Raw genomic sequence first — 13,775 nt, 5'->3', positions numbered from 1 at the left:
GCTGGAGTCCTCAGAGCAGCCAGACAAGCAGGGTCTGCACACACCTGCCCCTCACCTGTCACACACCTGCCCCTCACCTGTCACACACCTGCCCCTCACCTATCACACACCTGTCACACACCTGCCCCTCACCTGTCACACACCTGCCCCTCACCTGTCACACACCTGCCCCTCACCTGCCCCTCACCTGCCCCTCACCTGTCACACACCTGCCCCTCACCTGTCACACACCTGCCCCTCACCTGTCACACACCTGCCCCTCACCTGCCCCTCACCTGTCACACACCTGCCCCTCACCTGCCCCTCACCTGTCCCACACCTGCCCCTCACCTGTCACACACCTGCCCCTTACCTGTCACACACCTGCCCCTCACCTGTCACACACCTGCCCCTCACCTGTCACACACCTGCCCCTCACCTGTCCCACACCTGCCCCTCACCTGTCACACACCTGCCCCTCACCTGCCCCTCACCTGTCCCACACCTGCCCCTCACACAACCTGTCTCCTTCAGCTGCCACACACACACACACGATGCTCACCCACTCTCTCTCTTTCATCTCTTCTCTCTTTCTTTAACACACACATACACCCTCTCTTTCCCTCATCTGTCTTTGTGCATCTCTATTTCCATCTCCCTCTTTTCCTCCACCTCTCTCTTATCTCTCCCTCCCTCTGACTGCCATGTCGTCCTGCAGCTGTAACTGTAATGCCCAGACTCCTCCCACGGTCAAGGTGGCGGTGGCAGGTGACCAGAGCTACCTCAGCACCATCCTGAGGTTCTTTGTGGAGCAGCTGGCCAATAAGACGCCAGACTGGCTAAGCTACATCCGCTTCCTGGTCATCCCCATCGGTACGGCAACCAACTGTACACCCTAACCCCACTTAGCACCTCCACCTACCACCTCCACCTCCACTCCTGTGTAGTTCAGCCTGTTCATGTTCATCTGTGTGGTGTCTCCAGGCTCGCACCCCCTGGCCAAGTACATGGCCTCGTTTGACAGCAGGTTCAACAGCATCTTCATGGACTCTGCATGGAAGGAGCTGTTCAGCCGGGCAGAACGACCCATCTCAGGTAGGGCTGCCTGTGTGTGTGTGTGTCTGTGGGTGTGGGTGTGTCTGGGTGTGTGTGTACGTCCACATCAGATTCAGTGTGTTATGTTTACACAGCATGTGTTATATGCCCAGCGTGGATGGATCAGAGCAGAGGTCAGAGTGGGATGTTTAGATGAGACCAGACCCACCGCTGTAGCCTGGTCTCCTCCTTTCTGTTCTCCTCCTCTCCTCTCTCCTCTCTCAGTGTGTGTGTTACCAGGGTGTTTCTATGTTGACAGAGAAGCCCGATGTGGCAGCACGTGTGGCTCAGTACCTGGCGGGGGCACAGCTGTCCCACCAGATCCCCATCTCAGAAGCCATGCTCACCTACAAGCAGAAGAGGTACAGCTCTGTCCCACTGGAGTGCCTGTGTGTTCTTCATTGGTTTGTTTGTTTGTTTATTTGTTTGCCTTGTGGTTTGAGTTGAACACAGCTCCTCTCTAACAGAGAGCAGGGGGCCTCAGTGCTCCTCTCTAACAGAGAGCAGGGGGCCTCAGTGCTCCTCTCTAACAGAGAGCAGGGGGGCTCAGTGTTCCTCTCTAACAGAGAGCAGGGGGGCTCAGTGTTCCTCTCTAACAGAGAGCAGGGGGCCTCAGTGTTCCTCTCTAACAGAGAGCAGGGGGCCTCAGTGTTCCTCTCTAACAGAGAGCAGGGGGGCTCAGTGGCCTGAAGTGGTTCTCCAGATGTGAATAACATGCAGACACAGTACCACTCAAATAACACTGTCCAATTCCTCTCTCTCCTGTGTTCTCTTGGTTTGCATTCAAGGAAGAGGAGTTTGTATTTTGATTTTTACATCAGGTATCTTTACTGAGGTTTCATTTGTATCCCTGTCCTTGTTCCTTTGACCTGCTTGATCTTTGTGTTTATCTGTGTGTCCGCTGTCTCAACCCTCCCCACACCCACATACACACACACACACACACACACACACAGCTGTGTAATCTGGTTGTCAGGAGCGATCCTGTATGGTCATCCATCTCATTGTGACCCCAGAGTGAGCTCATCCCACCCAGCCAACTGTTCCACCCAGGGACATGTGTTCCATCCAGGGACATGTGTTCCATCCAGGGACATGTGTTCCACCCAGGGACATGTGTTCCATCCAGGGACATGTGTTCCACCCAGGGACATGTGTTCCATCCAGGGACATGTGTTCCATCCAGGGACATGTGTTCCACCCAGGGACATGTGTTCCACCCAGGGACATGTGTTCCATCCAGGGACATGTGTTCCATCCAGGGACATGTGTTCCACCCAGGGACATGTGTTCCACCCAGGGACATGTGTTCCACCCAGGGACATGTGTTCCATCCAGGGACATGTGTTCCATCCAGGGACATGTGTTCCATCCAAGGATGGTACATGGTACATGAGTGTTCTTGTGTGGTCCTGTCAAGACAGTCCCTCTCTGGACAAACTAACCATCCCTCTGGTCCTCTCTGTTCCAGCCCTGACGAAGACTCCTGTCAGAAGTTTGTGCCATTCATTGGGGTAAGAAATCTTTTTATATGGTGATGATTCATAAGAAAGCAGTAACCTGAAATGTTTCATTGTAACATTTGATGAAGTGGTAATAACAATCTCCATGAACTGAAATGTGTGTGTGTTCCAGGTTGTGAAGGTGGGGATTGTGGAGCACAGTCTCTCAACCTCAGGTGAGATTCTGCTCTCTGTCAGAGATGCTTCTCACAGAAAGTCACAGTGTAGCTGGTTTCTCTACAGACCAGTCTCTCTACAGACCAGTCTCCCTACAGACCAGTCTCTCTACAGACCAGTCTCCCTACAGACCAGTCTCTCCTAGACCAGTCTCCCTACAGACCAGTCTCCCTACAGACCAGTCTCTCTCCAGGCCTGCTCAGATGAGCTTCTACATAAAGACGTTGTTTTTGTTCCAGTGGACTCTGACGACGCCCTGGGAGGCACCGTGGGGGTCCTGGCCTCCCCGCCCCCCCCGCCAGCGGGCCCCTATGGGAAGGAGGTGGGGGGCACCCCGCCCCAGTCACCCTCCGTGTCCACTACCCTCTACGGAGCTGGGTACACCTCCAGCACAGCCTGGTTCACTCACCTACACTGTTACACACACACAGTACAGAGACTGATGCCCTGTGGTTGGGGGTGACATCTGTGACATGGCGGTGGTGGTGGTGGTGGTGGTGATAGTGATGATGATGGTGATGGTGAGAGTGAAGATGATGATGGTGATGGTGATAGTGATGATGGTGATAGTGATGATGATGGTGATAGTGGTGATGGTGATAGTGAAGATGATGGTGGTGATGGTGATGATGGTGATAGTGGTGATGGTGATAGTGATGATGGTGATAGTGATGATGGTGATAGTGATGATGGTGATTATAATAATCGTGATGGTGATAGTGATGATGGTGATTATAGTGATGATGGTGATTATAGTGATGGTGATAGTGATGATGGTTATAGTAATGGTGATAGTGATGATGGTGATTACAGTGATGGTGATGGTGGTGATTACAGTGATAGTGATGGTGGCGATGTCTCCCCAGCTCTCCGTGTGCGGGCGGGGAGGTGATGGGGCTGCAGGTGGACTACTGGGGATGGCAGGGTCCAGACAGGAAGAAGGAAGGGGAGAAGAAGGATGCAGGCCTTAAGAACACTCTGAAGAGCAACTTCCGCTCCCTGCAGGTGAGCAGGCTGCCTGTGGGGGGCGACACCTTCCCCTCCCCCAGCATGGCCATGACCGTGGTCACCAAGGAGAAGAACAAAAAAGGTGAGCTGCCTTCCCCCAACTCTGAACATCTACATTCCTCTTCCTAGTGTCTCTGCAAGCTCTAACAGACAACTCACTGTTTGTTGGTTTGTACACAATAACAGTACTGACCTATGAGCTCTGTGTGGTCTATAATGCAGTACTAGTGAGGTCTGTACGGTCTATAATGCAGTACTAGTGAGCCTTGGGGTCTATAATGCAGTACTAGTGAGCTCTGTGGTCTATAATGCAGTACTAGTGAGCTCTGTGGTCTATAATGCAGTACTAGTGAGCTCTGGGGTCTATAATGCAGTACTAGTGAGCTCTGTGGTCTATAATGCAGTACTAGTGAGCTCTGGGGTCTATAATGCAGTACTAGTGAGCTCTGTGGTCTATAATTCAGTACTAGTGAGGTCTGTAGGGTCTATAATGCAGTGCTAGTGAGCTATGTAGTCTATAATACAGTACTAGTGAGGTCTGTAGGGTCTATAATGCAGTACTAGTGAGCTCTGTGGTTTATAATGCAGTACTAGTGAGCTCTATGTGGTGTGTAATCCAGTACTAGTGAGGTCTGTGAGGTCTATAATGCAGTACTAGTGAGGTCTGTGTGGTGTGTAATGCAGTACTAGTGAGGTATGTGTGGTGTGTAATGCAGTACTAGTGAACTCTGTGTGGTCTATAATGCAGTACTAGTGAACTCTGTGTGGTCTATAATGCAGTACTAGTGAACTCTGTGTGGTCTATAATGCAGTACTAGTGAACTCTGTGTGGTCTATAATGCAGTACTAGTGAACTCTGTGTGGTCTATAATGCAGTACTAGTGAACTCTGTGTGGTCTATAATGCAGTACTAGTGAACTCTGTGTGGTCTATAATGCAGTACTAGTGAGGTCTGTGTGGTCTATAATGCAGTACTAGTGAGGTCTGTGTGGTGTGTAATGCAGTACTAGTGAACTCTGTGTGGTCTATAATGCAGTACTAGTGAGGTCTGTGTGGTGTGTAATGCAGTACTAGTGAGGTATGTGTGGTGTGTAATGCAGTACTAGTGAGGTATGTGGGGTCTATAATGCAGTACTAGTGAGGTCTGTATGGTGTGTAATGCAGTACTAGTGAGGTATGTGTGGTGTGTAATGCAGTACTAGTGAACTCTGTGTGGTCTATAATGCAGTATTAGTGAACTCTGTGTGGTCTATAATGCAGTACTAGTGAACTCTGTGTGGTCTATAATGCAGTACTAGTGAGGTCTGTGTGGTCTATAATGCAGTACTAGTGAGGTCTGTGTGGTGTGTAATGCAGTACTAGTGAACTCTGTGTGGTCTATAATGCAGTACTAGTGAACTCTGTGTGGTCTATAATGCAGTACTAGTGAACTCTGTGTGGTCTATAATGCAGTACTAGTGAACTCTGTGTGGTCTATAATGCAGTACTAGTGAGGTCTGTGTGGTCTATAATGCAGTACTAGTGAGGTCTGTGTGGTGTGTAATGCAGTACTAGTGAACTCGGTGTGGTCTATAATGCAGTACTAGTGAACTCTGTGTGGTCTATAATGCAGTACTAGTGAACTCTGTGTGGTCTATAATGCAGTACTAGTGAACTCTGTGTGGTCTATAATACAGTACTAGTGAGGTCTGTAGGGTCTATAATGCAGTACTAGTGAGCTCTGTGGTTTATAATGCAGTACTAGTGAGCTCTATGTGGTGTGTAATCCAGTACTAGTGAGGTCTGTGAGGTCTATAATGCAGTACTAGTGAGGTCTGTGTGGTGTGTAATGCAGTACTAGTGAGGTATGTGTGGTGTGTAATGCAGTACTAGTGAACTCTGTGTGGTCTATAATGCAGTACTAGTGAACTCTGTGTGGTCTATAATGCAGTACTAGTGAACTCTGTGTGGTCTATAATGCAGTACTAGTGAACTCTGTGTGGTCTATAATGCAGTACTAGTGAACTCTGTGTGGTCTATAATGCAGTACTAGTGAACTCTGTGTGGTCTATAATGCAGTACTAGTGAACTCTGTGTGGTCTATAATGCAGTACTAGTGAGGTCTGTGTGGTCTATAATGCAGTACTAGTGAACTCTGTGTGGTCTATAATGCAGTACTAGTGAACTCTGTGTGGTCTATAATGCAGTACTAGTGAGGTCTGTGTGGTGTGTAATGCAGTACTAGTGAGGTATGTGTGGTGTGTAATGCAGTACTAGTGAGGTATGTGGGGTCTATAATGCAGTACTAGTGAGGTCTGTATGGTGTGTAATGCAGTACTAGTGAGGTATGTGTGGTGTGTAATGCAGTACTAGTGAACTCTGTGTGGTCTATAATGCAGTATTAGTGAACTCTGTGTGGTCTATAATGCAGTACTAGTGAACTCTGTGTGGTCTATAATGCAGTACTAGTGAGGTCTGTGTGGTCTATAATGCAGTACTAGTGAGGTCTGTGTGGTGTGTAATGCAGTACTAGTGAACTCTGTGTGGTCTATAATGCAGTACTAGTGAACTCTGTGTGGTCTATAATGCAGTACTAGTGAACTCTGTGTGGTCTATAATGCAGTACTACTGAACTCTGTGTGGTCTATAATGCAGTACTAGTGAGGTCTGTGTGGTCTATAATGCAGTACTAGTGAGGTCTGTGTGGTGTGTAATGCAGTACTAGTGAACTCGGTGTGGTCTATAATGCAGTACTAGTGAACTCTGTGTGGTCTATAATGCAGTACTAGTGAACTCTGTGTGGTCTATAATGCAGTACTAGTGAACTCTGTGTGGTCTATAATGCAGTACTAGTGAACTCTGTGTGGTCTATAATGCAGTACTAGTGAGGTCTGTGTGGTCTATAATGCAGTACTAGTGAGGTCTGTTTGGTGTGTAATGCAGTACTAGTGAACTCTGTGTGGTCTATAATGCAGTACTAGTGAACTCTGTGTGGTCTATAATGCAGTACTAGTGAACTCTGTGTGGTCTATAATGCAGTACTAGTGAACTCTGTGTGGTCTATAATGCAGTACTAGTGAACTCTGTCCCCACAGTGATCTTCCTGACTAAGAGGCCCAGAGAGAAGGATGTGGATTCTAGGAGTCAGGTTATCGATGGCATCAGCAGGTTGATCTGCACGGCCAAGAACCAGCACACCATGCTGAGAGGTACATCACCTACCCTACATCCACCTACCCTACACCCACCTACCCTACACTACCCTACATCCACCTACCCTACACCCACCTACCCTACACCCACCTACCCTACACTACCCTACCCAACATCCACCTACCCTACACCCACCTACCCTACATCCACCTACCCTACACCCACCTACCCTACACTACCCTACATCCACCTACCCTACACCCACCTACCCTACACCCACCTACCCTACACCCACCTACCCTACACTACCCTACCCAACATCCACCTACCCTACACCCACCTACCCTACACCCACCTACCCTACACCCACCTACCCTACACTATCCTACACCCACCTACCCTACACTACCCTACCCTACACCCACCTACCCTACACCCACCTACCCTACACTACCCTATACCAACTTACCCTACACCCACCTACCCTACACTATCCTACACCCACCTACCCTACACTACCCTACCCTACACCCACCTACCCTACACTCACCTACCCTACACCCACCTACCCTATGCCCACCTATCCTATACTACCCTACCGTACAGCCCAGCCCTATCTACTTTACAGTCCACAGCCACTCAGCCAAGTAATGTGCAGTTCACATCTTTTATGTAGTTCAGCCTGTCTTTTATCAAGTTAACACTGGACAAAAGGCAGCTGCATCTAAAAGCAGATACACATCTAACACAGTAAACACAGCTCAGTGTTCCACACTAGATAACTGCAGCCTGGTGTGGTGTACCAGCACCACCTAGTGGTCATCTGTAGTTCAGCAGGTAGTGAAGTCCAGCAGTTCACCTCCTGCTCCTCTGGTCCACAGTGTCCATCGACGGGGTGGAGTGGAATGATGTCAAGTTCTTCCAGCTTGCAGCCCAGTGGCCCACTCACGTCAAGCACTTCCCCGTGGGAATATTCGGCTACAGCAAGCCCATGTGACCGAGGCCAGTGCCCCAGCCTCATCCCCAGAAGACTGCCTGGCCCCAGCCCCAGCCTCCAGGAGGTCGTGAGGAACCCCTCTGGCCCCGGGGGTCCTGTGGAGGCCACCCAGCCTCAGACCCTGTTCCCAACACTAACGCTTGGCGTCATCAAAATTCACTGTTGTTTTTTTTAGGTTGTTTTTTAACACATCGGCACTACTCTGTAAGAGTTTATGCTGCCACCCGAAAAAAATAGGATTCTGAGGTTTTGGAAAGAATTTGCCACGTTTCAACAATGGCAATTGTTTGCACTTTGCTTTAGCTTTTTTTTACATTTTATTATTTCTGTGAAATCCGTTTATTTTGGCTATATGGACAATAAAAGGGGGGAGGGATGCAGGGTGTGTGTGTGTTGCAGTATGTGTGTGTGTTGCAGTATGTGTGTGTGTGTGTGCTTGCTTGTTTGTAAAGGTGGAATATTGCTGTGAATCTTGTTGGAACTCTAACTCAATGTGTTGTTTTCTCCCTGAATTAATTTTTTACAAAAAAGTTATAACTTTTTTATAATAACTGAATTTATTACCCTAATCTGCCTTTTGTTTTTAAGCACACTGTGTACCTAAAACAAAACCTAAACACTAGCAACAGTGTGTTCTGGGAAGTAGCAATAAAGAATTTAGCTACAGTATCACACATTTAGGACATATTTAACTAACATTTTTGATTAAATGAAACTATCGTCCTGGTGTGGAGAGCTGTGTATACCCTGTATACAGAACATCAGTGAAGTTACAATTGAGGACGGGTGAGAGCATGTGTAGCTGGGAGGGACTGCAGGATGAAGACGTGGAACTGTCTTACAGCCAAAACGTCCAGTTTAACTGTCATGTCTGAATGTTCAGGATGATGCTCTCTCTGTCCTCACTAACTCAGCCTCTCTCTCTCTCCTCACTAACTCAGCCTCTCTCTCTCTCCACTCTCTGTATTTAGTTTAATACACACCACACTTCCGCTGTCTTAAATGTCTCCTAATGTTTCAAATGTCTCCTTGTGCCAAAGTGGATGTGTTCAGACCGCGGTCACTTTCAGTCCTTTCCTTCCTGGTCCTTCTGGTTCTGGCCTGTCACATGACCTGGTCTTCTCTCACCAATGCTGGTCTGTTCAGGACACTGTTGTAGTTTCAGGAAGTACAACTGGTCTGACAGGAAACACACCACCCAGACTCATTTGGTTTAAGCAAATGTAACAAACTCTTAACTCAACACGTAAACTTCTATGTGCCTCACTCATGTGTTGAAGGGAACATAACTGTTGGACTGTTACAAGTGTATTTTAGTGCTTCTTCTACACATCAGTACCCAAGGCCAAGACTAAAACATGCACAATATGAACTACATGTCCGTGTAATCTGAACAGTCGTAGTCTGGGGCTGAACCCATGGTAGTTCAACTCACCAGGGGTGGCTAAAGTGATTCTCCACTGCACTCGCTCGTAGAGAGCTCCTGCAAAACTCGTGTTCTCTCATCGCAGTTTGTAGCCTAAACGTGAAGTCTAGACTTGATGCAGGAACGTGAGTAGTTCTGGTGAAGCTTCAAATGATAGACATGCACAGTGTTTGATGATACTGTTTGGATAGTGTTACTGATGTGAAACTTTTGCAATAGAAAACTGTTTGACTTTGGGAAGGGAAATAGGTTCCTATCTCTGTATCGTAGTACGTTGTGCTTAAATGAAGAATAACTATTATGCTGGTTTTTATTTGTACCAAACTGTATGTCTATAAAATAGCCTGTTGTCAATCACTATTCTGCCCCGTGTTCTTAACTAAAAGCACATCTAAATTTATCTTAAAGATGTATTATTCAGAAGATTTTTTTTTTTTAAACATGCACTTTCTTGAACATTTCTAGCTCCTGGAGGGAATACTTTAGATCTCTTATTGGACTGCAGGGGAGAAAGTGTCCAGATGGGGTTGACCTCTGACCTTAGTGGGGATGGATGTGTTGACCTCTGACCTTAGTGGGGATGGATGTGTTGACCTCTGACCTTGGTGGGGTTGATAAGATGCGGAAGCGCCTTGTGTGGTCTCACAAACCTCAATAGTTCCGTTGTTCAGCCTGTTCTTGTTGTTTTTGCCACTTCATATTGAAATGTTTAACAACTACATGACCACCGTACGTGTATGTGTACATGTTAGTCCTGCCCTCGTCCTGTCGTGATGTGTGTGCTTTAACCAAGAGACAGCCTGCCCTTCATTACCCCCATGAAGACCCCGGCTGAGCAGACCCAGCTGGGAGGAGGGGGCGAGGGAGGGACAGTCTTCTACCTGTAGAAGGTAGAACTCAGCTAGTGTACTTTAAATGTCTGTGACCTTGGAGCGTGTCTGACCCTAACCTAGAGGTAGCAGGTGGTGTTTCACCAACAATTACCAATGAAATGGCCAGATAACTTTGTTAAATATTCAGCAAATCTCCATGACAGCTCGTTCATAAGATGTGTTGGACTGTAGCTGCTCAGTTCTACAATCAGAAACATAAAAACAGGGAAGCTAACCGCTGTTTAGAATCAGAGGAACAGGACCATCTCACTGAGCCTGTGAACTGAAACACCACCCATGTCTTTGCACAAATCTGGTTTTAAATGACATGACAGTATTTTAAAATTTACCACTAAAGAAAACATGGGTTAATCTTTGCATGTTTTATTATGGATGTAAATATGTTTTGTAGTTTGAAGTTTTATATTGTTTTGTTTCTCCATGCTCTCACAAGCAGCTGTGTTTAATAAAAAAGTTTAACCATCCATGTGTCATTTATTACAATAAGCTCAAAACAGGCTCCAGATCACGTTACGTGAAACACAAATCAGTATCACAGAGCTAAAACGACAACCGTCCATGTCAGTCCACTGCAGTTACCAAACCCAGAGTCACAGCTGAGACAGCCGGGTTCTGTCAGTCCAGCAGGGTGCTGTCAGTCCAGCCGGGTTCTGTCAGTCCAGCAGGGTTCTGTCAGTCCAGCTGGGTTCCTGTCCAGGTTGTTCTACCTGGCGGACACGGCTGGCATATTGACATACACCTTCATGGGGGGGAGGGGCTTGATCTTGCGCCCCGCCCAGCCCCCCTTCCTCTGCCACCAGCCACTGGAGGGCCGCTTGCCAAGCCAGCGGTTAGTCCCCGCCTTCCCGATGATGCGCTTGTTGTGATCGATGTTGGAGATGCGTCCCACTGTCACCATGCATGTCTCCAGCACCTGGGGCACAGCAGGAGGTGTGAGTGTGTTGCCACAGGATGACATCCCTAAACCCCGCAGAGAAACACAGCTGGCTCACCTGGACCTGGCGTTTGGAGGGCAGCTGGACTATGGCTGTGCCGTTCACCTTGCGGAGCAACACTCCACTTGTCCCTGAGCAAATAAAACAGCAGATGAAGACAGAGCGAGGGCTGATGTCTGATCAGTTTAACTCTGATGCCAGGGTTATCACCTGCTGCTCTGATGAACCAGGCTCCTCGCCCAGGGTACAGCTCCAGGTTGTTGACCAGTGTGCCCACGGGCAGGGCTCCCAGAGGGTACGAGTCCCCCTCATTAGCAGCCACTGGGAGGAGCATAGCTCACATGACAAACAGGCCTGCAGTGCTGCAGCTCACATGACAAACAAGCCTGCAGTGCTGCAGCTCGCATGACAAACAAGCCTGCAGTGCTGCAGCTCGCATGACAAACAGGCCTGCAGTGCTGCAGCTCACATGACAAACAGGCCTGCAGTGCTGCAGCTCACATGACAAACAAGCCTGCAGTGCTGCAGCTCACATGACAAACAGGCCTGCAGTGCTGCAGCTCACATGACAAACAGGCCTGCAGTGCTGCAGCTCACATGACAAACAGGCCTGCAGTGCTGCAGCTCACATGACAAACAGGCCTGCAGTGCTGCAGCTCACATGACAAACAGGCCTGCAGTGCTGCAGCTCACATGACAAACAAGCCTGCAGTGCTGCAGCTCACATGACAAACAAGCCTGCAGTGCTGTCGCCTCCCTCCTGTTGCCACGGCTACCCTAAACTCATAACACTATGATAACGATAGCTAACTGAACACGTTCTGATGATGAACGCTTCACAGAAGATCTATGCTGCTGACACACATGCCTAGCCCCAGGACGTCCTGTCTGACCTGCCATGCGTCCGATGGTCCCGGAGGTCTTGATGAGGTCACCAGCCTGCATGTTCTCTGTGGCAATGATCCAGCGCTTCCTGTTTCCTCCTGCCACCAGCGCGATATCTGCTGACCTGCTCGACAACGGGGAGATCACCATGTCAACCACCCGTGTCCTGGCTTCTGTGCACTGGCGGATCCAGATTTAACTGGCCACCCCAATCACCCCATGTCCAAATAGTTTTTTTTACATTATAGTACATTTCATGTATTCATTTATGTCAGTATATTATTGATTTCATTCAATAATATAATATTATTGTTATTACTAGGATGTAAAACCTCACCTGCAGGGATCATAACGGACTTCCAGAACCTTCTCATCAAAGGCCTTGTCCTCCTTCCCCTCCTCATAACGGAGCCTCTGGAAGTCGATCCAGCGGTACCTCTGTTTGTGGCCGCCACCTATGCCATGTGTCCGTATCCTACCTGCGTGTCATTACCAATTAATAACCTGCTTCATGTTCCTTTTTCATGTCCTGCTATTTGATCAAAGCACTACGTGAACAGTGGAACTCGCCAGTGTGATCTCGTCCTCCAGTCTTCTTCATGCCCACAGGCCTGATGGTGTATTTCTCCCTCTCCTTCCAGCGGGTTCTGTTCTGCTCCAGCGAAGCGGTGGTGATGAAGCTCCTGCACTGACCCACTGCCCCTATGACAGCCGCGAGAGGGGACCGGACACCACCGGAGGCGACCGGAGTCAGCACGCACCGCCCCGCAGCCTGTCAATGCGACCCGACATGAAGACCAGCGGCTTTTGACGTCTACATTGCACTTTTTTCAGGATTCTGTGGGAGGCTTACAGGTGAAATGTGATCCATGTCTTACCTGAGCAGGGAGCAGGGCAGTGCGGGACAGCGACAGCGAACACAAAGCCCGAGTAAGAGATGGCAATGCCATGATGATCACTGTTTCGTGGACAAAACTGGTGGTGTGAAGGGAGATTCAAATGATTTGCTGTGTTCTGTTGTCTGTTACCGGTATCCTGTCTTGTATACACTTGGATAGTATCTCTTGCTAAGTAGCTAGCTGGCATATCATACGCCAGCTATATAACGTTAGCCATCTAAGTTGCTAGGTAAGTTAGCGAGCATCGATATCAAGAACGCTGACATTCTTTAATGTGCTTTACCTGTTTCCATCAGAAGCGTTTTACTCATTTAGTCATGCACTTAGTTACATTACTATCTAAGTGCAGGGAAAATGTTACTCACCTTAAAAGATAGCTATTTCATTGTCTCATTCCACTGTGCCCTTCAGTTTCTCGCATGCAGGGTCGCAAACTGATGACGTCGAGTAAACTTAATCGGGAACCTTTGTTTAGCGAGCCCGGGCAGTCCGATCCAATTTCACCCTAGATCCAGTATGTCAATGGGAGTTTAATTCTCAGTCAACACATATTGTTGAATCTTTTAAACTTATCATATTTTTTCATTAATTTGAATGCCTATTATTCTCAATATTTCTACAAAATTCTACGTAGCTTACTTCATCTCCACACACTCCAAATGATCCTACAGTCATCATACAGACCCATTGTGTTCAATGTAATAGAAGAAGAGTACATCTTTAGTAATGTGACACTGTGGCAAAAGGGGATCAATAAAATATGCATAAGTCGAGGCAGCACACCGCAGACAAGCACCATAGGAGTCAGTTGCAAGCAGAAGTATCAAGTCAAGTTTATTTATAGAGC

General features: G+C 48.1%; 2 protein-coding genes across 5 annotated transcripts in view; one reads left to right on the top strand and one right to left on the bottom strand.

Annotated features, from left to right (window-relative positions):
* zmp:0000000755 (phosphofurin acidic cluster sorting protein 2) overlaps nt 1-10,673 on the top strand; it is a 49,229-nt gene extending 38,556 nt beyond the window's left edge. For 2 of the 3 annotated variants that reach the window (XM_047028854.1, XM_047028853.1), the window contains exons 16-24: nt 698-852; nt 964-1,074; nt 1,334-1,436; nt 2,546-2,588; nt 2,710-2,752; nt 2,993-3,131; nt 3,620-3,843; nt 6,836-6,949; nt 7,775-10,673. In XM_047028854.1, coding sequence (XP_046884810.1) covers nt 698-852; nt 964-1,074; nt 1,334-1,436; nt 2,546-2,588; nt 2,710-2,752; nt 2,993-3,131; nt 3,620-3,843; nt 6,836-6,949; nt 7,775-7,890 — 1,048 coding nt within the window. In that variant the 3' untranslated portion in view covers nt 7,891-10,673. Of the gene's footprint in view, nt 1-697; nt 853-963; nt 1,075-1,333; nt 1,437-2,545; nt 2,589-2,709; nt 2,753-2,992; nt 3,132-3,619; nt 3,844-6,833; nt 6,950-7,774 lie in introns of those variants that run through there. The other variant, XM_047028856.1, reaches the window with a different exon arrangement.
* On the bottom strand, nt 10,664-13,400 carry mrpl2 (mitochondrial ribosomal protein L2). 2 transcript variants are annotated; one of them, XM_047028857.1, is made up of 8 exons: nt 13,294-13,400; nt 12,908-13,004; nt 12,600-12,801; nt 12,367-12,508; nt 12,038-12,153; nt 11,355-11,465; nt 11,202-11,275; nt 10,664-11,122 (listed from the first exon to the last, which is right to left on the bottom strand). In XM_047028857.1, the coding sequence occupies exons 2-8, from the start codon at nt 12,977-12,979 to the stop codon at nt 10,913-10,915; spliced, it is 927 nt and encodes a 308-aa protein (XP_046884813.1). In that variant the 5' UTR covers nt 12,980-13,004; nt 13,294-13,400; the 3' UTR covers nt 10,664-10,912. The 2 variants fall into 2 exon arrangements, with proteins under 2 accessions (XP_046884813.1, XP_046884814.1); XM_047028858.1 differs by having other exon boundaries at nt 12,908-12,987; nt 13,294-13,387.
* Nucleotides 13,401-13,775: the final 375 nt, after the last annotated feature.

Source organism: Hypomesus transpacificus, chromosome 11 (assembly GCF_021917145.1).
Source record: "Hypomesus transpacificus isolate Combined female chromosome 11, fHypTra1, whole genome shotgun sequence".
Lineage (NCBI taxonomy): Eukaryota > Metazoa > Chordata > Actinopteri > Osmeriformes > Osmeridae > Hypomesus > Hypomesus transpacificus.
This window is presented reverse-complemented; position numbering and strand designations above follow the sequence as displayed.